Below are 23,239 nucleotides of genomic sequence, written 5' to 3' on the forward strand. Positions count from 1 at the left end.
TGCTTGTCTCTGTTTTTATTCTCTTCTCTCCTGAGGGATGTTCTTTGTGTATTTTCCTGTTATTTAGCACAGTTTAGTTTCATTTGCCCAGCCTGGGTGTTTGTTTTTCTCTTGGGCCTCAAGTAATGAGTTATGCCCAAAAGATTTTTGGCTTCAAACCCTGTCTGACCTGCCACAGGTCTTTTCCCTGCAGCGACATTCAAGCTGCTTCTGCTGCCTGGGAGAAACTCCCATCTTCTCGAAAGGTAAGATATACTCAGGATTTAAAAGCAAGTCTAAAATACTGAGGGAGAACAAACTAAAACTCCTGTTGATGGAGTGTTCTCTGAGACCTGCAGGATCCAAGTCATGCCCCTGTACATCGGATTCAGTTGCTCAGAGTGCCCTGGCCACTGTCACTGCAAAGACCCTGGGGCCCCTTCCTCAGAAAAGGAGAGAACCCATTCTCCAGAATGGGATAAGAAAAGGGAGATGTCATCTCTTGGTCCAGGCCTTAGAAGACCTCAGATCCCAACACAGGTACCGCAGAGGCTCCCAGCCCTACTGGTACCAAGATCCTGGCACTGGTTAAGAAGATAATACTGAGTACTGAGAAACTGTCAGGTAAACAACCTCAAGTGGAACCAGTGCTGGCACTGGATTGAGTGCTTTTGAAGCACAAGAAACCTAAAGACAAGTTGAAATCATCAGTACCTCGGGTGATTGCTTATTCCACCAGGGGTCAATCTCCAAGTGGAAAACATGCCTATCTCAGACATCTGCAGGGCAGCCACCTTGTCTTCAGTGCAAGTTCTCCCGGCACTATGTGCTCATGGTTGCTTCCAGAGCTGTTGTGGCTTTGGATTGCACTGTTCTATGGTCCGTATGGAATCAGCCTCCTGAGGGACCCTCCTTCGACATCTGGGAGTTTCCTGAAGTGAGACTCCATAGGGACACTACTACTCGAAGAAGAAGGGTAGGTCACTTACTTGGTATGGTAACTGGAGTTCCTTGAGATGTGTCCCTTTGGGTACTCCACTACCCTCTCTCTTTCCCATCTGCTTTGGAGTCTTCTTGCTGGATTTCTGTGATTGAGAAGGCATTGGAGTGGAGGGATGAAGATCTCCAGGGCACAGGCACAGACCCACAGACAAAATCTCTGATCACACACATCCTGAAGTGTGCCACCCATAGGGATGCAAATCTTGAAGAACTTCAGTTACTGTACAAGGTAGGTAACCTCTGCTTTGTGATACGTGGCGAACTGAAATAAACAGAATTGGATATTAAAAGAAAAATTGGAAACTCAGTCCTTGTCTTATGTTTTTCTGGTTTTGTCATTCTAGGGCAGGTTTCTTTGGGACCATAATGGAATATGGAGCAGAGAGGAAGATTTCCAGACACAGTATTTTAGGAGCCACTGTCAGCGTTGGTGTTCCCCAGGGAGTGTCTCTGAAAATCAAGTCAGTTCAAAACTATAACTGTAATGTTGATGACTATGACTGTAACATATATTCTTGTATCTGATGCATTCAGTTGGGGTGTCCAAGCTAGGCTATTGTAGGTGTATTGGCAACAGGAGCCCAAAGGCTATGATGCATAGACATGCCATAAAATGGAACAGGTTGCAGTTGCTCTCAATTTTAATATAGGGATGTGGCCCTCTAAGCCTACATGCATATTGCTGGCATAAGTCTGTTGGAGGCTGAGCATTTCATTTGCCACTACTGTGTAAGTAAACTAAAAATAATCTGAGTGTGCATTTTAAAAATAAAGTTTGGCATATTGCTATAAATGGATAGATACTGAGTTTAAAAATATATATATATATTTAATTGCATTCCAGTTACCACAGCTTTACACACAGGCAAAAATTCAGACCAACCCAGATTGTTAGAGTTAATATATCCGTTTTCACTAGTTAACATGATGCAGTTTACAAAGAGGTACTAACCGAATTTCTATTGTGTTGATAAACTGCCATGTATATTTTGATTTTGCCAGCAGAGGGCATGACAACACTGCAGAACCTATCCTAAACCATTCAGATTGCAGTCCTGATAACTTCAGATCATGACAAATTTGCTAAAACAAATTTGACCATAAGCATCTGATGAACATTAATATTCTCCTTCCTGCAAGGCATGTGCATAAATGTGATTCTTCTCTTGAGAGCATCCTCTGTTACTGTGTAACCCTGAACATTGGTTGTCCCATGATGTGTACAAGGACCAGTAATGTCCTTGCCTTCTTGGGTAGGAGTCCAGGGAGTGATGGTGGGGAACAGTGCAGCAGCGGAGTCTTTCAGAGGAAGCAGCTGCTGATGATTTCCCTCTTGAAGAGGCGATTGGTTTATGTCTTTCCCCAAGAAGTCCTGTGACCATAAAAGATTTTCTCAAAATTTTTTAATAGTCTCCAGAACATCATTGCAGCTCCAGAGGAGACACCTGCTCCTTAAAAGTAAGGGCTCTGCCTGGCTTCAGCAATCTCTATTGCTGCTATTCTGATTGCGTCTGTGAGCTCTTTGCCGGTTCAGAGTTCAGACCATCCACTGCCTCTAGTGGTTGCTGCTGCTAAGTTGGAGCCTACACTGTTGGCCAGCATTACATGTATTTTGCTGGGTGCTTTAGAACTCCAGGCTTGCTTTGATAAGTTGCTTTGTTCTTCTTTATTCTAGGCTGAACAGGGCCAGCCAGACCTACTTCTTTCCCGTGCACCTGACAGATCAGCTGCTCCCCAGTGCTGTGTTCTATGCCACCGTGGGACCCCTGGTTGTCTACTTTGCCATGCATAGGCTAATCATCAAACCCTACCTCAGGGCACAAAAGGAGAAGTGAGTTCGAGGTCATGTGTTCTAAATACAGAGCAGGGTTCCCCTGTTTAACTGCTTTTTGAAGTGGGGTGGCAGGTTTAAAAGCATCTATCTGAGGCACTATTGCTGTACTTCACAAATGCTGTATAGGGAGTTAAAATGGGGAAGCTGAAGGATGATTGTTGTAAAGAATCTCCAGCGAAGGCCTTGAAACCAGCCTGATTGAATGAGGTCTGTAGGGTGATTAAAGCACTGGCATGGGAAGTGCATCCTTGCAGCTGAATCGTATTTAATGCCTATAACTAATGTGGTGTTCAACTTCCTCATGTCAGAGAGATAGTATCCAAGAAAAGAAAAGTATCAACACTGTAATAACATTAATATTGTGCTCTACTTAGTGAAATAGCTGGACAAGCAGTACAGCCAGTGACGAGAAGAAGCTGCAGGAGGCAAGCTAGTAAGTGGTCCCAGTGACGTGTTTCAATTGATGCTTTCATTCACATTCACACACACTGACAGGCACACACAGACAGAAGATCTTCCAGATGTCATAGTTACCAGCTTCTTGGGCAGATAGTCACTGGCCAGGTGACTAGAGCATGAGGATGGTTCTGCCGATGCGCATTGGTACTCCTGGCTGTAGACCCGAACCTCCAGTCTTGTCCCATTTTATCTATGGGTTTTGCATTGTCATGCTTGCATTCTTGGTGTGTTTCTTTGCTTCTTTCTTCTTCCCTCAAGCGTTTTAGGTGAGGCTGGTGTTTTCTTCATCGTGTTTAGACATCCCTTACTGAGACCAATTGTTCAATCACTCTTTTTGTCTACACCCAACTCAATTGCTCAGCCATTCACACTTCAGTCACTCAACTCCTAGCTGAAGAACTTACATATTATTTTTAGAGCAAACCTTATTTCATTTTTGACAGTGTCTTTCACAATTAGATAGATACATTACATTGATTTTTACAAATATATTGGAAGCAGGTAAAATTAACAGATAAACTGGCCAGTGGACATAGCACAGACATTTACAAACAATCTTAAAATTATACAAAAAGCTTTTGATTCAGACTGATGTCATATATTTCAAAAACAAGATTTTACACATGCTGTGTCCTCAGTTTCATGTGCAGAACTTATACCACCTGCATTGCAAGAATCAGTGTGTCTGTCCCTCACACACATACACGGGCTGGGGAGGGGAGTTCAAAAATGAAGACAGACCAAAAAAGATACCACCTTTTTTTAAAAAACCATGATTAAGGGTTTGACTCATAATTTTTTAACTTTGGGGTGTCAGTACTGCTAGATTTTCCTTCCATCCTTCTCTTCTATGCGGAGAGAAATGCCTGTAAATTAGTAAATAAATTAATAAATGACAGCCCAGGAAGTGAGACTGAGTCTTCATCTTCAACCCAGTGGCTGAGCGTACTGCTGTCATTGGCAAGGGCAACAGAACACAGAGCCTCCCACAAGCCACAATTGCTGGCAGTCTTTCATTTCCCTGGGACACCCTACCCCGGAACTGGATGAACTCCAGACAGGACTTGGAGCCTTCCTGTGTCCCTAACATGCCCATGCTCTGTCAACACACCCTCCGGGCCAGTTTGAGGAATTTCCCCCTTCCTTGTGTTTTTATTCTGATCTTCATTTTCATATTTATGTTCAGGTAAGCTCTGAGATGATGCCCAAACCCTGGTTTGCAGGTGTCTTCCTAATTCACTTGTTCCTCATGACCCTTCTCAGCTAAAAGAAACTATTCCCACTTGGGGCTCATCTCTCTTTTAAATGGAATCTGGGTGATGGATTTTGTTTTGTTCTTTGTATTGTGGCAGGTTCGGTTAATGCAAGAGTCTGTCCGGAGGATAATTGAGGCAGAGGAAGCCAGGATGGGTAAAGAGTGCAGCATGACTTTCTTGTTCTAAAGGGTTCAGGGAGTGGGGTCCCTATGGAAGTTGGAGGGCTGGGGAGAGAAATGGAAGGGTAAGTATTAAGGGTGTCTGAGTTTTTGTGGTTTCACACTTAATTAAAGCTCAGCATGATGTCTACAGTACAGACATGGAAAAGCTCCAGTACAATACAATCTCAGGTGTCTGAGCATAATGGAGGACACTGAATATTGTATTAACACAAGCTATAGGACATGGCCTGGTTAGGAAACGGAAACCAGGAGGTTCAGACAATAATGGGCAAACACCAGTGGCTTTCCCCATTTACAGTAGAACCTCAGAGTTATGAACTGACAAGTCAGCTAAATACCTCATTTGGAACCGGAAGTACGCAATCAGGCAGCAGCAGAGACCAAAAAAAAAAAAAAAAGCAAATACAGTACAGGCCTGTGTTAAACATAAGCTACTAAGAAAATAAAGGGAAAGTTTAAAAAAAAATTGGACAAGGTAAGGAAACTTTCTGTGCTTTTTCCATTTAAATTAAGATGGCTAAAAGCAGCATGTTTCTTCTGCATAGTATAGTTTTAAAGCTGTATTAAGTCAATGTTCAGCTGTAAACTTTTGAAAGAACAACCATCATGTTTTGTTCGGTGTCACAAACATTTCAGAGGTACAAACAACTTCCATTCCCAAGGTGTGTACCTCTCCACAAGAGCTGGGAGGCCACTGTATAAATATATAAATGTATGTGTAAATTATATAGTCTTGAGCTGAGACTCCTGAGGATTATGTGATTCCAGGACCATGTAATTTGCTGCTAGACCATGATCTAGAATTTCAACTTTTTAGTTAATTTCCTAGGCTTTACACGTATAAAGATAATGTTCCAGACGTGAACTGAGTGTAATTGATGCAGTGACATCTTCCTGTGTCTGCAGATAGCCCAAAACAATTTCTCTAAGAAGTGGGAACTGCCCCATTTATGTTCATGTTGTGTTAACTCAGATCCTAATGATGACTATTACAGTGACAATGTGGCTCTACCTTGGGAGGTGGGAGGGGGAGGGAGAGGGAGAGGAAGAGCTTTGTGGACTGAGGCTCACCACTTATCTGATTTGGTGTTATAGGAGGTCAGGTCATTGCAGAAATTTTCCTTAAGTCTTAGTTGAAATACCTCTTTCGTTCCCAGGTTGGGCTTGGCCTAGCATTGTGCCCGATTTTGGAATCTTTTGAGAACAGCTCTGTATTTGCCCTCCCAACATTGTGTGTTTCTTGAAAACTGTTCCCTCTGACAGTCTGAGAAGAATGCCAGGAAAGGGAATGGGCTAACCTCTTCATCAGTTTCTCTACAGGTGCTTGGGGGAGCCTTTAGCCATATCTTTATTCTTGTGTGGAATACAGGTTTGATTGTAGTGAATGCCTGGTATGGGAAGTTTGTCAATGACAATAGCAGGAGGAACGAGAAGGTGAAAGTCATAGATGTGACCGTGCCCCTGCAATGCTTGGTGAAGGACTCTAAGCTTATCCTCACAGAGGCCTCCAAGGTATGCAATGACTGCCAGTGCCCAGAGGGGAGACAGTGGCTTTGACCAGACATAGAGGCTATAGAGTATGAATTAGAGTCCATCGAAGCTGAACTACTTCCTGTCATACTAAAGGATGTTCTAATGTATTTAAACCTAATCTACACCAGATGCCAAGACTCTCTAGAGACTTTTCAGTCCATGAGTGCACCTGGCCCAAGAACACAATCATCTCAGACTCCATGCCTCTGCAATGGTCTATGTGAAGCAGGGAGCCTGTTACTGACTCTCAGGAGCCATATAGCAGAAAGCTCCCTGCACTACGCTATGCTACTGCATTCAGCATTTGCCACACTGACATGGCTCCTCAGCCTCTTATTTCATCTCACTGACAACAAAGCCTTCATTTCCAAAGGAGGCATTTCATTCTGATTGCTGTTTCATGTTAACTTGGAAATAACTGTAGCTGAGGCTAATAATCAGCCTTCAGTTTTGGGGTTTTTTTGCCCAGAGTTATTACTTTGTTAATGTAAAACACGCTCAGGTTGTAATCTGGACTTTAGTTATGTTTATTAAATCACTTGAGATTCTGCACCATTGAGTGCAAAGAATTGCAACCAGTGTTCCCTGACTGTTCCCAGGTTCACAGCCTCTGGGTCTGTGCAAACTGATGCTGATTCCCTATGTGCAGAATTGCCTTGTTGGTATTCACCTTTCCAGGCCCTGCACATTCCAGTCCTGCACCACAGCATCCTCCCCTGAGAGAGTGCAGGCAAACAAACCATAAGTAAACTCCAATCCAGAGCAAGTGCATCCACAGAAGCTGCTTTAAAGCACTTTTACATGATAGCGTTCATGTTGTTTATTTAAACTCCAACAGAGTTGAGACTCTTCCTGAATGTCCATGGCTTGGGAAGGCCTCACCTAGTTAGTACATTATCAGATATGTAATAACTACTATAGAGAATCAGATGCACTTAGCTAAAGCTGGATGTTAAAGGGACACTATCATCTGGAAAATTATATGTCTGAAAATTATTTATCTGCTATTGCTACAAATAATGCTTAAAATCACTAGCAGAAAGATTAGAAGGGAGATTATTTTTCAATTTACATTGAATTTACTTTACCGTGGCTGCACTTTGTAGTCACTTCTGCTGATTTCCCTACACAGTTTCCCTTGTTTGTGTGAGTCTCTCAGCTGCAGGGGGAGAAAAATATTTAATAAAATAAGAAAATGTCATTATAAAACCAGCCTTTGGGCTGGTATAATTGAAAGCACTTTTAACTATTTTACATTAATTAGTTGGTGTTGATGCTGTCCTATGTGCAGGAGACCAGCTTCAACTCCTTTTAAAAGTCCCTCTTTCTATTGTACCCGAAAAGGCACAGTAGAAGAGCTGGGAGTGCTCAGTGTGTTGTTTTTCGTTGTTGAAGGCTGGGCTTCCTGGGTTCTATGACCCTTGTGTGGGCGAAGAGAAGAGTTTGAAAGTGCTGTATCAGTTTCGGGGAGTTCTACATCAGGTGATGTCTGCTGACAATGAGGCCCTTAGGATACCAAAGCAATGTAAGTAGCAAGGATTGCATTCTCCTTCCTCCAGCCACCAAGCCCCAATTCCAGCAGCTAGGAAAGGATCTCCTCAGGCCCCATAAAATGCACTGTGCTGCATTCTGCAATGTCTGGCATCAGTGAGTCCCTTGCTATTGCTGTTTGGGGTATTTCAATTGTGCGAGTGCTCTTCCAGGGACACTGGAGCCATTAGCTCTGGGGAGTTAGCATGTTCTGGATGTCCCTCTAATGAATAGCTGCACTGTGATTTGGCTGAAGAGTACAAGTCCTTTCTAAGCTAGTCTTAGGCTACCTCAGACTGTGTGCTATCCTGTGGAGAATTCTGGTTTCTGTGTGATCAATTTCTTACTTTTGTAAGTAGGTGAGAGTCTTGCATGCAGTGATTTCCTTTGCTGCTAGTAATTACATTCAACTGACACTATGATAAATGTTGCTGTGAGTTATGACATCTCTACTAATAAACACAAACTGAGTCAATTTGTTCTTAACAGCTCACAGGATTGATGCGGATGGCTAATCGGGTGAGAAAGCAGGGTGTCATGTATGGTACCTGAATCAACAGAAGCTGCAAAACCTTCCCCCAGGATTCTACAAGTTTGAAACAGAAACAGAGATGTTTTTATTTTTATGATCCATATAGAAGGCAGTGTCATACCAATTATGTTAAGGGATAACATGAGGAAACCTGCTTTTACTGGTAGCTCCAAGGCAATAGTACCCTGGACTGTGGCTTGGTAACCAATAGGGGAGATGGCTGAGAATGTTGCACTTGTTACTGTAACAGTGTCTCTCTGTTTGCCCATCACCCTGCCGGGGCCATGGGAGGGGACAGAGCCCCAGCTGTCATGTGACCAAGTCTTTCCTGCTGAGTTAACTGAAGCTCATGTGTCCAGTCTCATTCTTTCCTCTCCCCTCCCACACCCAGCACCATAGGAAATGGAGGAAGGTGACTCTGACCTCACTTTCCTTCAAGCTTACAGGGTTGGGGTTAAGTTCTCCTTGACTGAAAACAATAAATAGCTAATTTAACCCTTTCTGTTCCTAAGGGGAAAGTGAAGTTTGTGGTCACCTCTGAATCCTCTCGATCGATCCTGTTACTGGACAGAGGATGTGGTGTTCATCTCACTTCTATATTTAAAATGTACTTTTTGTTTGAGGACAATGAATATGCTTGGAATGACGTTCTTTACTTTTCAGAATCACGTGGAACCTTTTTTCAGCATGTTTCCAGTCAGCTGCTAGTAACAGTCATTCCAAGCACTCTTACTACTTCAGACTAATTATAGATCATAACCACTGTCCATTCTTGTCAAATTAATTTTTCTCCCCTTCGCCCAGGACTGTTATGTTGTTTTAAATCTTTTTTGGGGAAAAGTGAATTAGATGAAGTCAATACTTCTGTGTTCCTAGCTGATTCTGGTGCTGCAATTCTTCCCATCTGATTTTAAGCTGGGAAAATAGGGAAATGAAGTTGATACAAGTAAACCAGACCAAAGTGTAGAGATGTGCCAAATATGAGGAACTGACAACTTAGAAACAGTGAGTGCCACCAATCAGAGTGGGTAGATTCTCTAGAATAGTCTTAGCATGCACCCCTGCCTCTGATTTACCTTACCTCCAGAGGGATGTGCTCTTGCTCCACCCACACAGCTGAAAGCAGCAGGGCTGCTGAAAACGGCACCATTAAGTATCTGGCACATCGGTACTTTTAGATATTTATATAAAAGGGAGAGAGGTGGCTGTTACTCAGGCACTGAACTGTAGTTCTACTCTTGGCCAGTTCTGGGGGCCCTCATTTATATGCAAGAGATTTAGGCAGAAGTGTGTATTGGCATTGTTACTGATAAGTACTGGATTAAATAACATCCTGACATGCACTTTGTTTCTGTAGTGTAACTGCTCTTCTGTTTACTTATGTTACAGTCCTACCTTCCTCTCACAAGCATGAAATCCCAAGGAATTTCATTTGCCATAGTCCTTGTCGAAGAACAGGTTTATCACAGCTATTCCACAAAAGCTGATAATTCTTTCCCCCTACTTGCTCCTACAATCAAGTACTGCTTGCCAGTTTATCAGAAAAATCTCACCCTTTTAAGGGTAAACAGCACTTGTTATAAGAATGTATTTCATTCATCCCCCTCACAGTGTTTTTTGATCTGAAGCTGTGTCAATTGTGTAATACATTTTTTGTTGAATCACTCTTCAGTTGAAAACTGCTTAGTATTTCTTTTGCTGCAGCTGGATCTTCCATACATTGGTTACTTCATCTTGTTTAAAGCTGGTGGAACAGAAAACACTGTATTGTCATAATAAACCCTCTTTGAAAGCTCTGGGTGATGAGTTAGTTATATTTTTATAAATATAAGCCTGGCCTCTTTTAAATCCTTCAAGACCTAACATGAATGGTGGTGTTTACAGTAAGTTGCTAAGGGATACCAGCAGCTACAATAAAATATTCAAATGTGCATCACCTCTTCCACCCACCACCAGCTTTTTATTTTATTAGTGTATCTTAGTCTAGGTCGGATGTAAGCTCTTCTTAGGAAGGAACTCTCAACTATGTTTGTAGGGTGCTTAGCACACTGGTGCTCTGGTTATTGTAACAGTGTGTCTGGGAATTGAGTGAAGGCTAAGATGCTAGTAATAGTAGGTACAAAATAGCAGTAAAACGTGTGCTGTTAATTATAAGGAAAAAATCCCCACAGACCTGATGAAGTCTAGCCCCAGAACAGACCTGAGACATTAAACAATTAATTTTATACAATGATAAAACCATTCACCCTATCACTGACATTTTCTTGCTGTAAATAGTTATAATACAGTTTTTGCTGTCATGAAAATCTGTTTTCTTTATAAATTACACTGAAGGGGATGTGGAGAGAAGAGATAGCAACATGATTTACAAAAGTGGTTTCTGATCCTTGCAGTAGTTCTACATTTTGGAATTACTTCACACCTCAAAAAGAATCTCTGCATGACCAAACATTAACTTAACCAAATATAATTGCCACACAAGTTCTCAGTCTCTTTTCACACACCCATACACACCTGTCCTTCTTACTTTATTACAAAGGTATTTAGATTACAGATACTCGGGCAGGAAATGCACTTTGGGGGGAGGAAGGGGTACGTTCTATTTCTCAGCCAAGCTTCCTTTAGTAGTTCTCATTTGACCATGTGCATGCTGGGCAGTTATGATAGTATGTGAATTTAAAACTCTGCTCATCAGAAACAGTAGTGAGTAATTACTTATTCTATTAAAATACTCCAGTCAGCAGCCTGTTGAACCACAGTTCTTGGTGGTAGAGGAGTGTTCAGAAAGTCAATCCCTGCTCCCTCCCAGGAGGCTGTCTGGTCTGGTGTTTTTGCTGCTCCTTTTTGCAGGCCTGGAGCTGCACAAACATCCTCCTCAGTTCCACACTTTTAACCTTGAGGCGTTTTCGGAGTTTTTCATTTTCCTCTAGTGCCTGGAACAGTTTTTGTTTTAAGGAAGCGCAGTCACTGACGGCATAGCTGTGATCTGAGGTCTGCACTGGGGGCCTGGATTGCAGCAGCAAGCCCTCCACTTCCGTTGCCTTAGTTGTACTAATCTGAAAAGAACAAAGGGAGTGATGTGAGGAAGGCAGCACTCTGGCTGGCTGGCTATTACAGGAGGAGACACTATGCAAACTTCTTCCATAGCATGATTAATGCAACTCACCGCTGAGCTGCTGGAGCAGTCCCTATTCCAAACCTGGGATTCAAGCAGAAGCTTTCCTACTAGTCATGCTACTTTGCTCTTCTCTAAGACTAAAGTGTCTCCATATTTCACAGGGTAGGTTAGCATTCTCCCCCTTGTACAGAATGGGAGATAGAGAGAAAGGAAGTGATTTGCTTAATACACAGCTAGTCAATCGCATAGCCAACAATATAGTCTAGTTCTCCTGACCCCCTCAGTTCCTGCTGTATCCACTAGACAAAAGTTCTTTTCAGACAAATTGTGTGGTTTTTGCAATGGACAGATATCCCTAAAGCTCAGCACTGAGCTCTCTTCACTTGGGATCCTGTGTGTGAAGTCAAATCCTCAGAAACTAGCAATGGCTGGGCCCTTACTCAATCCCATTGAGTATACTTCATGAAAAGTGATTTATTGAAGCAAGATCAAACCACCAAAGCTCAATAGGTGCTTGCTCTCCAGTTCTACAAGTATCATATTAAGTTATCTTCCTGTCAAGAGTGCACATGGCCCCTCCAGCCAGTTCTTCTCTATATGAAGTAACATGCACTCATTGCTGCTTATCTCAGTGTAATTGTAAAAGAACAAGTGCTTGATTTTTGTGTCAGAGGTGAAGGTAAAGTAGTGATTAACTCTTACCTCTTGTATTGGTTCCTCTGTTCTACTAGGTTGAATCTCTTGATGCAGAACAGTTCCTACATCTGATCTCCTTCCATCCTCTGTACCTGTAAAGTCCTAAAAAGACCAAAAGAGTAACCCAAACTCAAGCTGCTCTTATTTTCAACACCACTATTATTAGGGCTTCAAATGATCTCTGTTGTAGGAGAGACTGTCAATGTGAATGAGCCATGCACTCCCTTCAGGCCTTTTATTTCAACATAAAATACAAAATTATTAACTGGAATTAAAATAGAAGTGATAAGCAATTGGGACTAAAACTTTTAGCCTGCACCACTGCCTGACATCCAGTGAAAATACTAGTTTCACACAGTTTAGCATATTTAGACAAGTATCTACAAAAAGAGGTGCATTTCACTGAGAAGAAGCCCCAGATCCTACACAGGATCACAATGTGCTGTACAGCAAATGCAACATTGTCCTCAGGTTAAAAAAAGGATGCAAAAGGCTGGAAGGGACAAATATATCTTTGGCAATTTGGAATTCTCAGCATCCTGCAGAGGACTCTTCTCCTTCCTGATTTGATATATATAGGAAGGACAAGGGCCTGAGATCTCAGTGTGATATTTCTTAGAATCCCACTGTTATAGTTGCTGCCCACATCTGACTCCTTTTGGAAGGAAACTATATGCAACATTCTTGGCTCTCCAAGGAAAAGAGACAGCAATAAAAAACTATCACTGTCCTCAGGACAATGTAGCACTGTATCCTTGCGTTTCATACAAGATTTTAACAAAGATTTGACTGCCTTTAATGTCTGACTAAGCAAAATGGGAATAAGAGGGTGGTGTAAATTCCTTGTTTGTTTATGTAAAGTCAGTTATAACCAACCCACAGCCAATTCTAGGTGAACTAGCATCCCCCTCAGATCTGGTAAGAACTCCTCTCCCCCCTTTTACTTTTGAGTGGGTCAGGGCTGTTTGTATAGCATTACTCATTTCAGATTTTTAGGTAAAACTGAGGGGCAAAGGACTTGTGGTTACTCTAGCCAAGAGTTACATTTTTGTTTTACATATTATTTGAATTGTTATAAGGTGAGTGGAACAGGCTTCTTTCATAGGTCAGTATTTTTAACATGTATGATTAGCATGAATAAGTGTGTGAATTCACTTTGAGGAAGAGATAGTTTGTATGCAGAACACCATTTTTCAGGAACCTCTTTCACAGAGTAGAAATCAGAACTTTTGTTGTTGCAGCATATTGACAAGTCAAGGGTAAAGAGACCAACTAAACATTAATTGCTGTTATTAACAGGAGCACCTCGTATTCTGCCAGCAGCCCAAGTGCATTAAACACTCAACTGGATTTGACCACCCCCATACTCCGTATAAATGGTATTTTAACTGCTGATTTCAGTGGGAGCAGGATTAAGTTAACAGTGAGAGGAAACTGACTTCACCATAAAATACAGAGCATGGAGTGGCTCATGGTCTAATACAAGGGGAGCTGGCACTTGAGAAACTGAGGAACAGCTCACACGAAATATTAAGCCTTGCAACCCATTATTTTATTTCACATTTCCCCTGGATCTCAGCACGGGGGGGGGGGGGGGGGCAGGCCGATGTCAGCGCTGTGTGGGGTTCCCGTTTCAGAGGGAGAAGTGGGGGTACAGTGGCCTGCGGCCTCCCGTGCAGCCCCCTACTCTGAGCAGTGACCATGAGTGGCTCCATCCCACCCGCTCCCAGGGGCGGGCCCAGACCCGCCGGGCCGGGTCTGGGCTGGCTCACAGTGCCGGCGCGGGGCAAGGCGAAGAGCGTGGGCACGGCGTTGGGCTTGAGGTTGGTGCGGTTGCCGAAGGCGCTGAAGCAGTCGGGCTGGAAGTGCTGCGAGCAGAGCACCGTGTGCGAGCTGGGCTGGAAATCGCCGCGGCCCAGGTTCCCCAGCCAGCGCGCCAGCAGCTCGGGCCGGCTGAACGGGAACCTGCGGGGGGCGGGAGAGCGTGAGACGGGCCGGGCCCCGGCACTGGGAGGAGGAGAGGGGAGGATAGAAGCGGGCCAGGCCGGGCCTCGGCTGGTAGCTGGGGAGGGGTCAAGCCCCGGCACCGACAGGGGGAGGGGAAGGCCGGCCGGCCGGCCGGTACCTGTGGAAGGTGAGCTGCTGCCGGCAGCGGCTGCTGTAGCGGTTACTGCAGCGAAGCGCCGCGCACGATTTGGGCATCGCCCCCAGCCCCGCGCGCGTTGCCCCCAACAAAGATGGCCGCGCTGCGCCGCGCCCCCTCCTCGGGGGGTCGGAGATGAACCAACTACTAGCCAGTAGCGGCTGCCCCTCCCCCAGCGTGCGTAAGAACGTAACGTAACTTCCGGGGCGGGTTTCCCGCGCAGGGGCTGAGCGGCTCTGGGTTACCCCTCCCCCACGGGGCGGACCGAGCGAGACTCCACCCTGCTGCAGGGCGTGCCGTTTCTTTCCCCCCATGCATCTCTCCATTCTATTCCTCCCCGCCCCACACACACACACACACACACACACACACGCCTGCTCGCAGGGCATCATGGGTTGCACGCACGGCAGGCTGGGAGTTGTAGTTTGAACAGTCACTGCCCCGTCTGAGGGATGCACTGCAGCCCAAGAAACTACAGCGTCGGCTCCTGGATCCCGCCTGGCGCCTCGCCCGTGACCCGGCCCCTGTGCTGCCCGGCGGGCGGTGGCACGGAGCTGTGAGCTCGCCCTTGCTCTGCGCATCCCCCTCCCCCCCCGTCTTTTTTGTATTGACCTTCGGTTCAGGCTTCCTCCACCCCCGGCGCGGTGGGCGTGGCCCTGGGGCGGGGTGCGGCGGACGCTAAGCCCTGCTGCCTTACAGGGCTGCAGACAATTGCCCCAGAGCTTGAGACTCAGCCCTGCGCTGCCTGTGGTCAGGGCCCGTCTCCCCTCTTGCCTCGCAGTGCTAGCCTCCTCGTGGCCTGTCAGCCCTGCCCTCAGCCCCTCCTGCTGCCAACATCTTCATCTGCCTCAATCATCCCTTATTGAATCCCGCCCCCAACATCCACAGCACGACATCAAATACAACTCCAAGCTGGTTCTCCTCACCTTTTCTGGCCCTTTGCAATTCTATCCCCTGCCCCCCAACTTGTTTGCTCTTGTCTGGTACCATGTAACCTTCTGCCTCATCCCTGCTCATGATGCCAGTCCTGACTGTCAGCTTCAACCAGACATCTTGGTGCCTCTTTCCATTCTGCCCTTTACACATTAGGATGGTCTCCCTGCAGTGAGCTATAAGACTACTACCATCTCATGGAGATCCACTTCTGCCATGCCTCCACGAATAACAGCTGGAAGAGCAGATAGAGATAGACACTTGATAAAGTAAGAAAAATGCATCTATATATAAATTGTATATATTTGATGGTATCCCTCACTCCCCCACCTTTTGTATGTCAGTTGGTTTTGTATATTGTAAACTCCACCAGGCAGAGACTATGCAGATGGATGTTTTCCACCACCTAACACTACCACCACCTAACTCGACACTGATTGGGGCCTCTATCCATGATGGAAATATAATGGAATCCTAACTCCAAACCCAGATAGGAAAAAGCAACAAGAAAATTATATTAATGTATGCTTCATATTTTTAAGAAAAAAGCACCATTGGTTAAAATAACCACTTTTAATGAAAAAATAAAGCTCTGAATTAACTTGTAATCATACATGGACAAAACTCAAACACAGAGATGTTTGTTCCTTCTTCTACTAGCATTGTAACAAGCTGGGGCTGTCAGACACCATCTATTGGGGTAAATCTGCAAAGGTAACAGAACAATAGTCAAAAGAGTTAAAAGTAGTCTTGAACCTCTAAGAAACAGAGGCAGCTCACTTGGCAGTTTCTTGTATTTCTCCCGTAAAAGATACAGGAACTTATCCTACAGTGGTCCAGTTGTATTGCAGATGTGCTGTAAAACAAAGATGCCAACACTTGAATCAAGTCAAACCTTATACAGACTATGAACAAACTCTTCTTCCAAAGGCTTTTATGCTGCAGAGTGAAAAGATCAACATTTGGGAACTTTGGCTATGTATCTGGCTGCAGAATACTGTCAGCCCTACGAGGCAAATCTTTGGCAAACTCCTGGGTTATTCCATTTAGCTTCTGGTAGGTAGTGTATCATGGTTGTCTTAGATTTTAGTGGAGCTTGTTTATAAAACCAGATTTCAGTTGCTGCAGCTAGAAATCAAATTCACTTTATGGGCTTTTCATACTGCACCAAGTTTTGAAATAGCCAGTAAAATAAAACAGTGCAGTTCTATCATAATGATAAAAGAAAATGGATCTTTTATATCATTGTGTCCCATCCAATCAAGCCCATGGGCATGGTAGGACTATGCTATACAATCTGTTCTAATGCTTTGCGCAGCTTAGTGTTAAATGTCCAAAGGGGGTCCCTGACACTACCAGGATGTTTTTCCTGATAAATCAGTTTTCAGATAAGGTGGCAGTCTGATACAGAGCATCTGCTGCATTGATTACTGGCAGTTCTGTCTTTTTTCAGATACAAATGAACGTCAGCTAGTGACTCCCGCTTATCTAATAGTTTGACAGGACAGAATGTACATTGTTCATTAAGCATCATATGACTTAAAAGAATTCTCTCAAGAACAAAGGTCCAATTTGTGCAATAAATACAATATATTCTCAGTTTGGTCATTAACAGGAAAACGCCTACATCTTAGTGGCCTCACGTACCAATCTTGTTTCCCTGAAGCATTCTCTAGACCCGTGTCCACGGCATTCGCTGCTCCCTAGAAGGGCAGTCACAAGACACGAACATTTCCTGGTGCCGACGCAATCCCTTATCCTCAGCAGCTCTGGATTGTTCTCTCAACTGCAGCCCACCTTCCAATCGCATAGGCCACCTGTTCAGGGTTGGGCCAGATGCTTTAATGCATTTGCTCCCATTTGCATATGTGCATCCATCAGTTCAAAGATGATTAGAAAAATCTTCCCATTTAGAAATCTAGCTCTGGAATCCAATAACGAAAATGCAGGTAAACCTAGCCCCAGTACTCAGACGAGGACAGCCCAGATCCAAATTAGGCCTGTTTAAATTCCTAGATTTTAATTTCCCAAGGCCCACCATGCAGCTCAAGCTTTACTTCCAGGCTGGAGGAGGGAACAGAATCAGTGTCTCCTAAAACAATGCCTTTCAGCTGAGATCTCTGAGATGAGACACCACACAGGGCTGTGAAATGGAGTGGATGGCAGCCCACAACCTCATGTTTGAGCCACTCATGCAAAATAAAATCATTAAAATGATTTTAAGAGGATTCAGCTCAATTAAAGAAGAAAATTGAAACAGCCAACCTCCAGCACCGCCCACCCAGAAAAAAGAAAGGGCTGTATGTCTCCTTTAAAGACAACAGTCCATAGAACTATGGGAACTAACTGGTTTTACAAGAAATAAAGCCAAATCGTAGAACTCAATGGATACTCTTCTGCTACCCAGCTGAAGAGGAGGCAAGTCACATGCGAGTTCAGTGTGCATTCAAGCTCACTCTGAAGGAGCCTTCAGAAATTCTTAAAATTGATACATACGGACAAATGGGCAGGTCTAGCATTACAATAAAACTAAAACATATGGCTGTTCTCTTTTCAGACTCTTCAGCGATTTCTCTCCTCCTATTCCTGCTTTGGAGGGTGATTATTTTCTTCAGCACCTAGAAGTCTTGCACTTCCTTAGCACTTTTTCAGATGGATGAACATTGGTAGATGGCAAAGTTATACATTCCCAATTTATCATCCCATTCATAGTCTGAACTGGACAAAACGTCAATGAACCTGGGGTTCTTAGTGTGTTCCTGCTATAGCTTATCAGCCTCTTGCAGAAGTTTTGGCCAGCAGACCTTTTCCAACCCTAGCAGTCAAAGACATTGAATCCCTTCTGTCTGTTAACACAAACAGACACTTTTGCCTGAGCAACTGCAGTCCAGAGGAGCGATCCTTGCCCCACTGGCTGGGATTCTGTTTTGCATGGTTAATCTGCCCAAGCAGCATGCCGGCATGGCAGGTCCTCTGCTAGTCCAGAAAGCGCCTGCGTGAACCCATCCGGGAGCGATTCGAGCGGCGAATATTAAACTTGGAGTCCCGGCACTTCTGGCAGACGTAGACCTCGGGGACATGTGATTTGCGGATTTTGGCACAGGAGAGGTGGATCCAGGTATGACACTCATTGCATTCAATCATTGGCCGTCCAGCAAAGGGTTTCATGCAGAAACAGGTGACGAGATCCCAAGAATCATCATCTGGAAGGAAAAACCAGCGAGTTAAAACTTACTTCTCTCCTCCTGCTGCACCTCATCTGCATGCTGAACTCTTTCTTGGCACTGAACTTACTCCTTGGGTTTAGAAGGCTGTACCTCCAGCCCTGTGATGGTTTGGGGAATCTTTCAACATACAGCTTCAGAGTTCTGTTTGCGATTATGAACTCTGTACATTGAAGCTCCTGTGATAAAATGCACTGTGTTCTTGCCTTATGCTAAGACGACGGGAGTGGAGCCTGTGTGTCTGTCTATGACAACCAGCATCTGTACAGATCTTGCCTGTACAGAACAAAAGAGTAACTGCATCCAAGATAAAGCCATTTCCCTGCCCCCCGCCCCCCTCCCCTCCCCAACTTCTCTGCAGAAGGCTAGAGTTTGAAGAAATGGAATTTCCCCAATAGAGATATCAAAGAGATGAGGTGTGAGTACAGCCCTTTAAAAAAAAACAGAGACTGGGCTGATCAGAGAGACAAAGGAAGCTTGGGGCATAAGAGAGCAACAAAGGCAGGACCAGCTAAGGCTGGAAGAAGCTGCCTGCAGGAGAGAAAGATATTCCATATTCTGAAGGAGAAACCAGGAACTGTCGGAGGAGTATCCTGGACACCCTGAAAGAACGCTGACCCAAATCCCAAAGACCACTCATGTGTAGCGAGGAAAGGGAAGAATGGATCAGTGTGTAGCTGGTTTTATTTTGCCTACATCAGTAACCTCTTGTGCTGTCTAAAGTAAAGAGTAACTGTGTTAGAAACCTTCTGCAAAGTGCGTGTTCATTTGCTTCAACTATCATGTGTTTCAGAAGCAATAAACGGGCAAACAGAGTGCCCCCATGGTTAGAGTTCTGAACAGGGTGTGAAGCAACTGGGGAGTCTCAGGGAGACAGCACTCATCTCAAGGCCTAAGGAGTTGGACCACAGTCTCTCCACTTTCAGAAAAGGGAGCTAGAAATTGAATATGCACCCTGCCTAGAACCTAGAAACAGTGCTTGAACTCTGCTCAGAGTCAGGAAAGCTTAGGAGCACACGGGTCCACTGCTGGCACCCAAATTACAACAGCCTGGTGAATATCCAGCGGCGGGGAGGGTGATAAGCCCTTTCCAGGGCATGCTGGAAGTGGTAATCTGCATCCCGATATCGCCTCCTGCACCTTGCTCTAGTCTAGGACAATCTCAGCAAAACAAGAGGGTAGATATGGAAAGAAAAGGGCTCTACTCCCAAAACTAGCTTTCAGCTTTCTGTCCAGTTTTACATTAAGCCACTCAGAAAACTCATCCTATGGGAAGAAGCCCTCACCTCAGTGTCTGGAAAGTTTAATTCTGGTGTGTAATCACTGAGCAATAAAAACTCTCTGCTCTTCTCTACCCACTTCTATCCAAGGGTCTAAAAGTGCTTTGCAAGCACTAATGAATTTTGCCCTTAAACCCCCCAGGAGAGAGCTTTGCACTATCCCATTTTATAGAGGAGTTGAATGTTAATAACATGCTAGACAGTCAGACAGCCACCTATGATCTCAATTTGACCAAACACCTCACAAATATCTCCCAATAGCAGGGCCATTTACCTGAATCCACCATAATGTCTTCATCATCACCAGTGCCATCCTCATCCCGAAACACAACCTGCTTGCCCTGTCGTATGACTGTGCGTTTGCCTATGCTCTGTATCTCCATGCCCTGCTCAGATATTTCAGGAGGGTACGAGACATTGGAAGGAGTGTCAGAGTCCCATACTGAGCAGTGGTCAGTCAGAGACCGAGGATTGCCCTCAGATGAGGGACTCATTGGGGTTTCAACATAAGAATCCTCCACCTCCAGTAGCTTCTCCGCATATTCTTTCTCCACAGGCTCTTCTGTTTCCCTTCTCTTCAGTTTTTTCTTCTTTCTGAGCTTATCAATTTGCTTTCGCTCTGGCAGGAAGCTGCTAGATTTCCCCCGCTGGAACATGGAAGCATATGGTTTTGCTCGCTTGAGCTGACTAAAGCTCTTTCTGCTCTTGACTGGCAGGGAGACAGCAGAAGGGAGGTCATTGAATCGGGGGTCCCAGCTATCACTGTCGATGGTACCTCCAGTACTATTGGGGGGGCTGGGGCTGCTCCTCAAGGGGGTCTCCTAGCAAATATTAAGAGACCAGATGTGAGTATCATTTTAGAGCTGACAGTAAACCTCTTAGACAAGCACTTATTACACCCACTTTTTTGAGAGAGAGAAGGTAGGGAAGGATCTGTACTTTTCAAAATAGGCTCCCTTTCTTCTAACTGAAAATCAGATAATCTCCACTTATCCAGCTTCCATTCACTCACTAGCCTACATTATTTACCTTCTCTCATCCTTACCTGTGGCCCAGCACAGGTACAGCTGAGTGTTAAAGGCACTAAATAGTTTTCATATACTTCTGGGAGTCCAGACTCCCAATTCCTTCCAAGTGCTTTGTATCCTAAGCCCCTGCTGAGATTTCAGTCAAGGAAATTAGTTGCCACACAACCTTTAAAATGAGCAAGTCTGAAGTCTGTGGCTGCTTAGGTCTAGGATACAAAGGGGAGGTGACTCTGGTATGAATACCTCTAACTTAATATTTTTACACTGCAGAGAAAGGGTTCACCATTCAAACGGTTTAAACAGAAATGGTACTTACTGACCTTTAAACTTTTTTCTGTCCCCTCAAGCAAGACAGGTGTTTGGACTGCCTCACTTTTGATTAAAGAAGAGATCACATCATATTCCAGGAGCCTGAGGATTACATTTGACTTTATAAGTGTAGGGACATTTGCTGCTCAGGTGGGAGGCTGATAATAGCCAGTTGCATGCAAAGTTCCATGATTTGTTTTGGAATATCACAAGCCAGTGAGTTCACTTTTGTCTCATCAGGAGCTTTTACAGGACCCTACCCCTTCAAACACACCCACTCTATCTGTTTAGGTATTTATACCATGCTTGTGGTATCTTAGCTCCACTGAGCTGTTCTCATAAAAGGTCCTAACTAACACAGGGAAACATTTAACCTCTCAACAGCTCTAACTATAGCAACGTGTACCTGAAATAAAATAAGAATTGAGTTGCTGCACCATTACCTCTTGTGGGTAGGGGATGTAGCCAGCATATGCCAAGACAAAGGTGCAAAACTTGTTGAAATCTTCCACAGTTCTGTGTCTCTTGGAACTGGGGGAAAAATCCTGTTAGAGAGACAATAACCAAGAAATTACCATGAGATTTCTGAATAAACCAGTTACAATGCCAAATCAGAGAGAGCACAAGGACTTTGTACACCTAGATATCCACCTCTGAGATAGATAGTTTCAGAGTGTCTCTTATATAGTCAAAATGCAAGGGAGGGCACCACGGAGCAATTCTGTCATTTAACAAGCTTGTCAGGGCTTTTTCCTGAAACTGAATTCTCTCAGGTTTGTCTAGCTTCCCTTCTAGCTATTCCTACACACCTATCTCCAGGAGTGGCTTCTAACAGCTTTGGGGTCTAATACTGTATTGAACACAAATACTTCTTTAAAGTCAGGTATTAAATACAGGGAAGAAGCTAAACAATCACTAAAAGCCAAAAGCACTATCCAACACCCAATTTCACGATAACCCTTCTACCCCCACCCCCTGTGAAATACAAATGAATACAGAATACATTTTTATATTCCCAATCCACACTTTGAACTGTAAAGAAGTGAGACAGGCTGCTGAGGAATCCTCTCCCCAACCCTTTTCTTCTCCCCCAACTTCTGCTATTTCCCTGTCTGCACTGGACACTACCTGAGAAAGTCACTGCCCAAAGAAGCCATTCCTGCATGGGGAGCAACACTGGAAGCAACCCAACGTCTCCTCCACCTGTGATGGGGGAGGAGGATTAGGCTGCTGACATGGGGTGCACAAGAGTCTGAAGGGGCCGCTCATTGGATGAGGGGAGGGAAGAGAGGAGATGAAATCCCAGAGATGGGGATGGAGGGTGCAAGAAATGACTCTCTAAGAGGCTGTGAAGAGGTGGTGAGGGGGACCAGAGCCCCAAGTTCAGCAAGGCTCTCAGCCCTGGGTTCTGAGCTGGGAGGGGCAGCGGCAGCGGCAGCTCTCTGGGTGGGAGTGGTCGGTGCTCAGGGATGAGGGAGGGGGCGGAAGGGGGTCCAAGCCCAGGGCGGAAGGCTGGTGGGGGCACTGGCGGGGGGGGTCAGAGCCCTTGGCTGGAAGCGAAGCGGGGGGGGGGGACCCTAAGGGGGCAGGGGATCTCGGAGCGGGGAGGGCGGCTGCCGCAGGCGGCCCGTGCCCAGGATTGGTGAAGGGGCCCTGCCGTGGAGTCGGTCCCAGGCTTCGGTACGAGGAGGGGCGGAGGGAGGTGGCGAGATGGTCCCGGGGCCGGGCTCACCTCAGGGGGGAAGGGGGAGGCGCAGGGATCGGGGTCCATATCCCAGCGCAGGGGGCCGGGGCCGGGGCCGGGGCCGAGGCGACGGGTCCAGACTCCTGGTGCTGCCCGGAGTTCGGGCCCGATATCGACGAATCAGTTCGATGTCGCCTGCCAGCGCCGACACCTCAAACCGCCCGGTACCGGCGGGAGGAAAGGGGGGCTGCCGCCTTGTGAGGCGCAGGGGCTGCTGGGAGTTGTAGTTCTCCCTGTCCCTCCCCGGTCGCGAGAGACATTGGCGGGACTCCCGGGCGGGGGCTGCCGGGAGTTGTAGTCCTGAGGAGAACTACGGCCCCCAGCATGCCTCCTGCTCCCGCTCGCTACAGCGGGTGGGGCTGGGCTGAGGGCTGTGAGGTGCTCGGTCTCGGTCGGAGCGGTGAGAACCTGGGGGCCGGCGGCGGCGGGACGAGACACGACGCTAGCACACGCTCCC

General features: G+C 45.5%; 3 protein-coding genes across 4 annotated transcripts in view; 1 reads left to right on the forward strand and 2 right to left on the reverse strand.

Annotated features, from left to right (window-relative positions):
• The window catches only part of DNAJC11 (DnaJ heat shock protein family (Hsp40) member C11), a 58,479-nt gene extending 48,376 nt beyond the window's left edge, over positions 1-10,103 (forward strand). The window contains exons 10-16 of the mRNA XM_067566652.1: positions 1,326-1,442; positions 2,657-2,812; positions 3,124-3,130; positions 4,627-4,684; positions 6,082-6,224; positions 7,641-7,770; positions 8,265-10,103. Of these exons, the coding sequence (XP_067422753.1) occupies positions 1,326-1,442; positions 2,657-2,812; positions 3,124-3,130; positions 4,627-4,684; positions 6,082-6,224; positions 7,641-7,770; positions 8,265-8,290 (637 nt within the window). The 3' untranslated portion in view covers positions 8,291-10,103. The remainder of the gene's footprint in view (positions 1-1,325; positions 1,443-2,656; positions 2,813-3,123; positions 3,131-4,626; positions 4,685-6,081; positions 6,225-7,640; positions 7,771-8,264) is intronic.
• Positions 10,104-10,322: 219 nt separating this feature from the next.
• Positions 10,323-14,404, reverse strand: THAP3 (THAP domain containing 3). Its single transcript, XM_067567042.1, has 4 exons — positions 14,247-14,404; positions 13,894-14,086; positions 12,128-12,223; positions 10,323-11,363 (listed from the first exon to the last, which is right to left on the reverse strand). Exons 1-4 carry the CDS (start codon positions 14,321-14,323, stop codon positions 11,088-11,090), a joined length of 642 nt encoding a protein of 213 aa, XP_067423143.1. The 5' UTR covers positions 14,324-14,404; the 3' UTR covers positions 10,323-11,087.
• Positions 14,405-17,005: 2,601 nt separating this feature from the next.
• On the reverse strand, positions 17,006-22,973 carry PHF13 (PHD finger protein 13). Of its 2 annotated transcripts, XM_067567059.1 has the most exons (5): positions 22,167-22,259; positions 21,482-21,583; positions 21,050-21,140; positions 19,976-20,522; positions 17,006-18,400 (listed from the first exon to the last, which is right to left on the reverse strand). In XM_067567059.1, exons 1-5 carry the CDS (start codon positions 22,193-22,195, stop codon positions 18,174-18,176), a joined length of 996 nt encoding a protein of 331 aa, XP_067423160.1. In that variant the 5' UTR covers positions 22,196-22,259; the 3' UTR covers positions 17,006-18,173. The 2 variants fall into 2 exon arrangements, with proteins under 2 accessions (XP_067423160.1, XP_067423161.1); XM_067567060.1 differs by lacking the exons at positions 21,050-21,140; positions 22,167-22,259 and adding an exon at positions 22,771-22,973.
• Between the last annotated feature and the right edge of the window lie 266 nt (positions 22,974-23,239).

The sequence above is a fragment of the Emydura macquarii genome, unplaced genomic scaffold (genome assembly GCF_026122565.2).
Source record: "Emydura macquarii macquarii isolate MOO-44397 ecotype Brisbane River unplaced genomic scaffold, CSIRO-AGI_Emac_v2 contig_2768, whole genome shotgun sequence".
Lineage (NCBI taxonomy): Eukaryota > Metazoa > Chordata > Testudines > Chelidae > Emydura > Emydura macquarii.

Coding starts and splice junctions, on each gene's coding strand:
- THAP3 (XM_067567042.1), bottom strand. CDS start 14,323: ATGCCCAAATCGTGCGCGGCGCTTCGCTGCAGTAACCGCTACAGCAGC. Junction 12,224..13,893: donor CCTTGCCCCGCGCCGGCACT/GTGAGCCAGCCC, acceptor TGGTCTTTTTAG/GACTTTACAGGTACAGAGGA. Junction 11,364..12,127: donor CAGAGGAACCAATACAAGAG/GTAAGAGTTAAT, acceptor TGTTCTTTTCAG/ATTAGTACAACTAAGGCAAC.
- PHF13 (XM_067567059.1), bottom strand. CDS start 22,195: ATGGCTTCTTTGGGCAGTGACTTTCTCAG. Junction 21,141..21,481: donor ACATCCCCTACCCACAAGAG/GTAATGGTGCAG, acceptor TGTAATCCTCAG/GCTCCTGGAATATGATGTGA. Junction 20,523..21,049: donor GGACAGAAAAAAGTTTAAAG/GTCAGTAAGTAC, acceptor AATATTTGCTAG/GAGACCCCCTTGAGGAGCAG.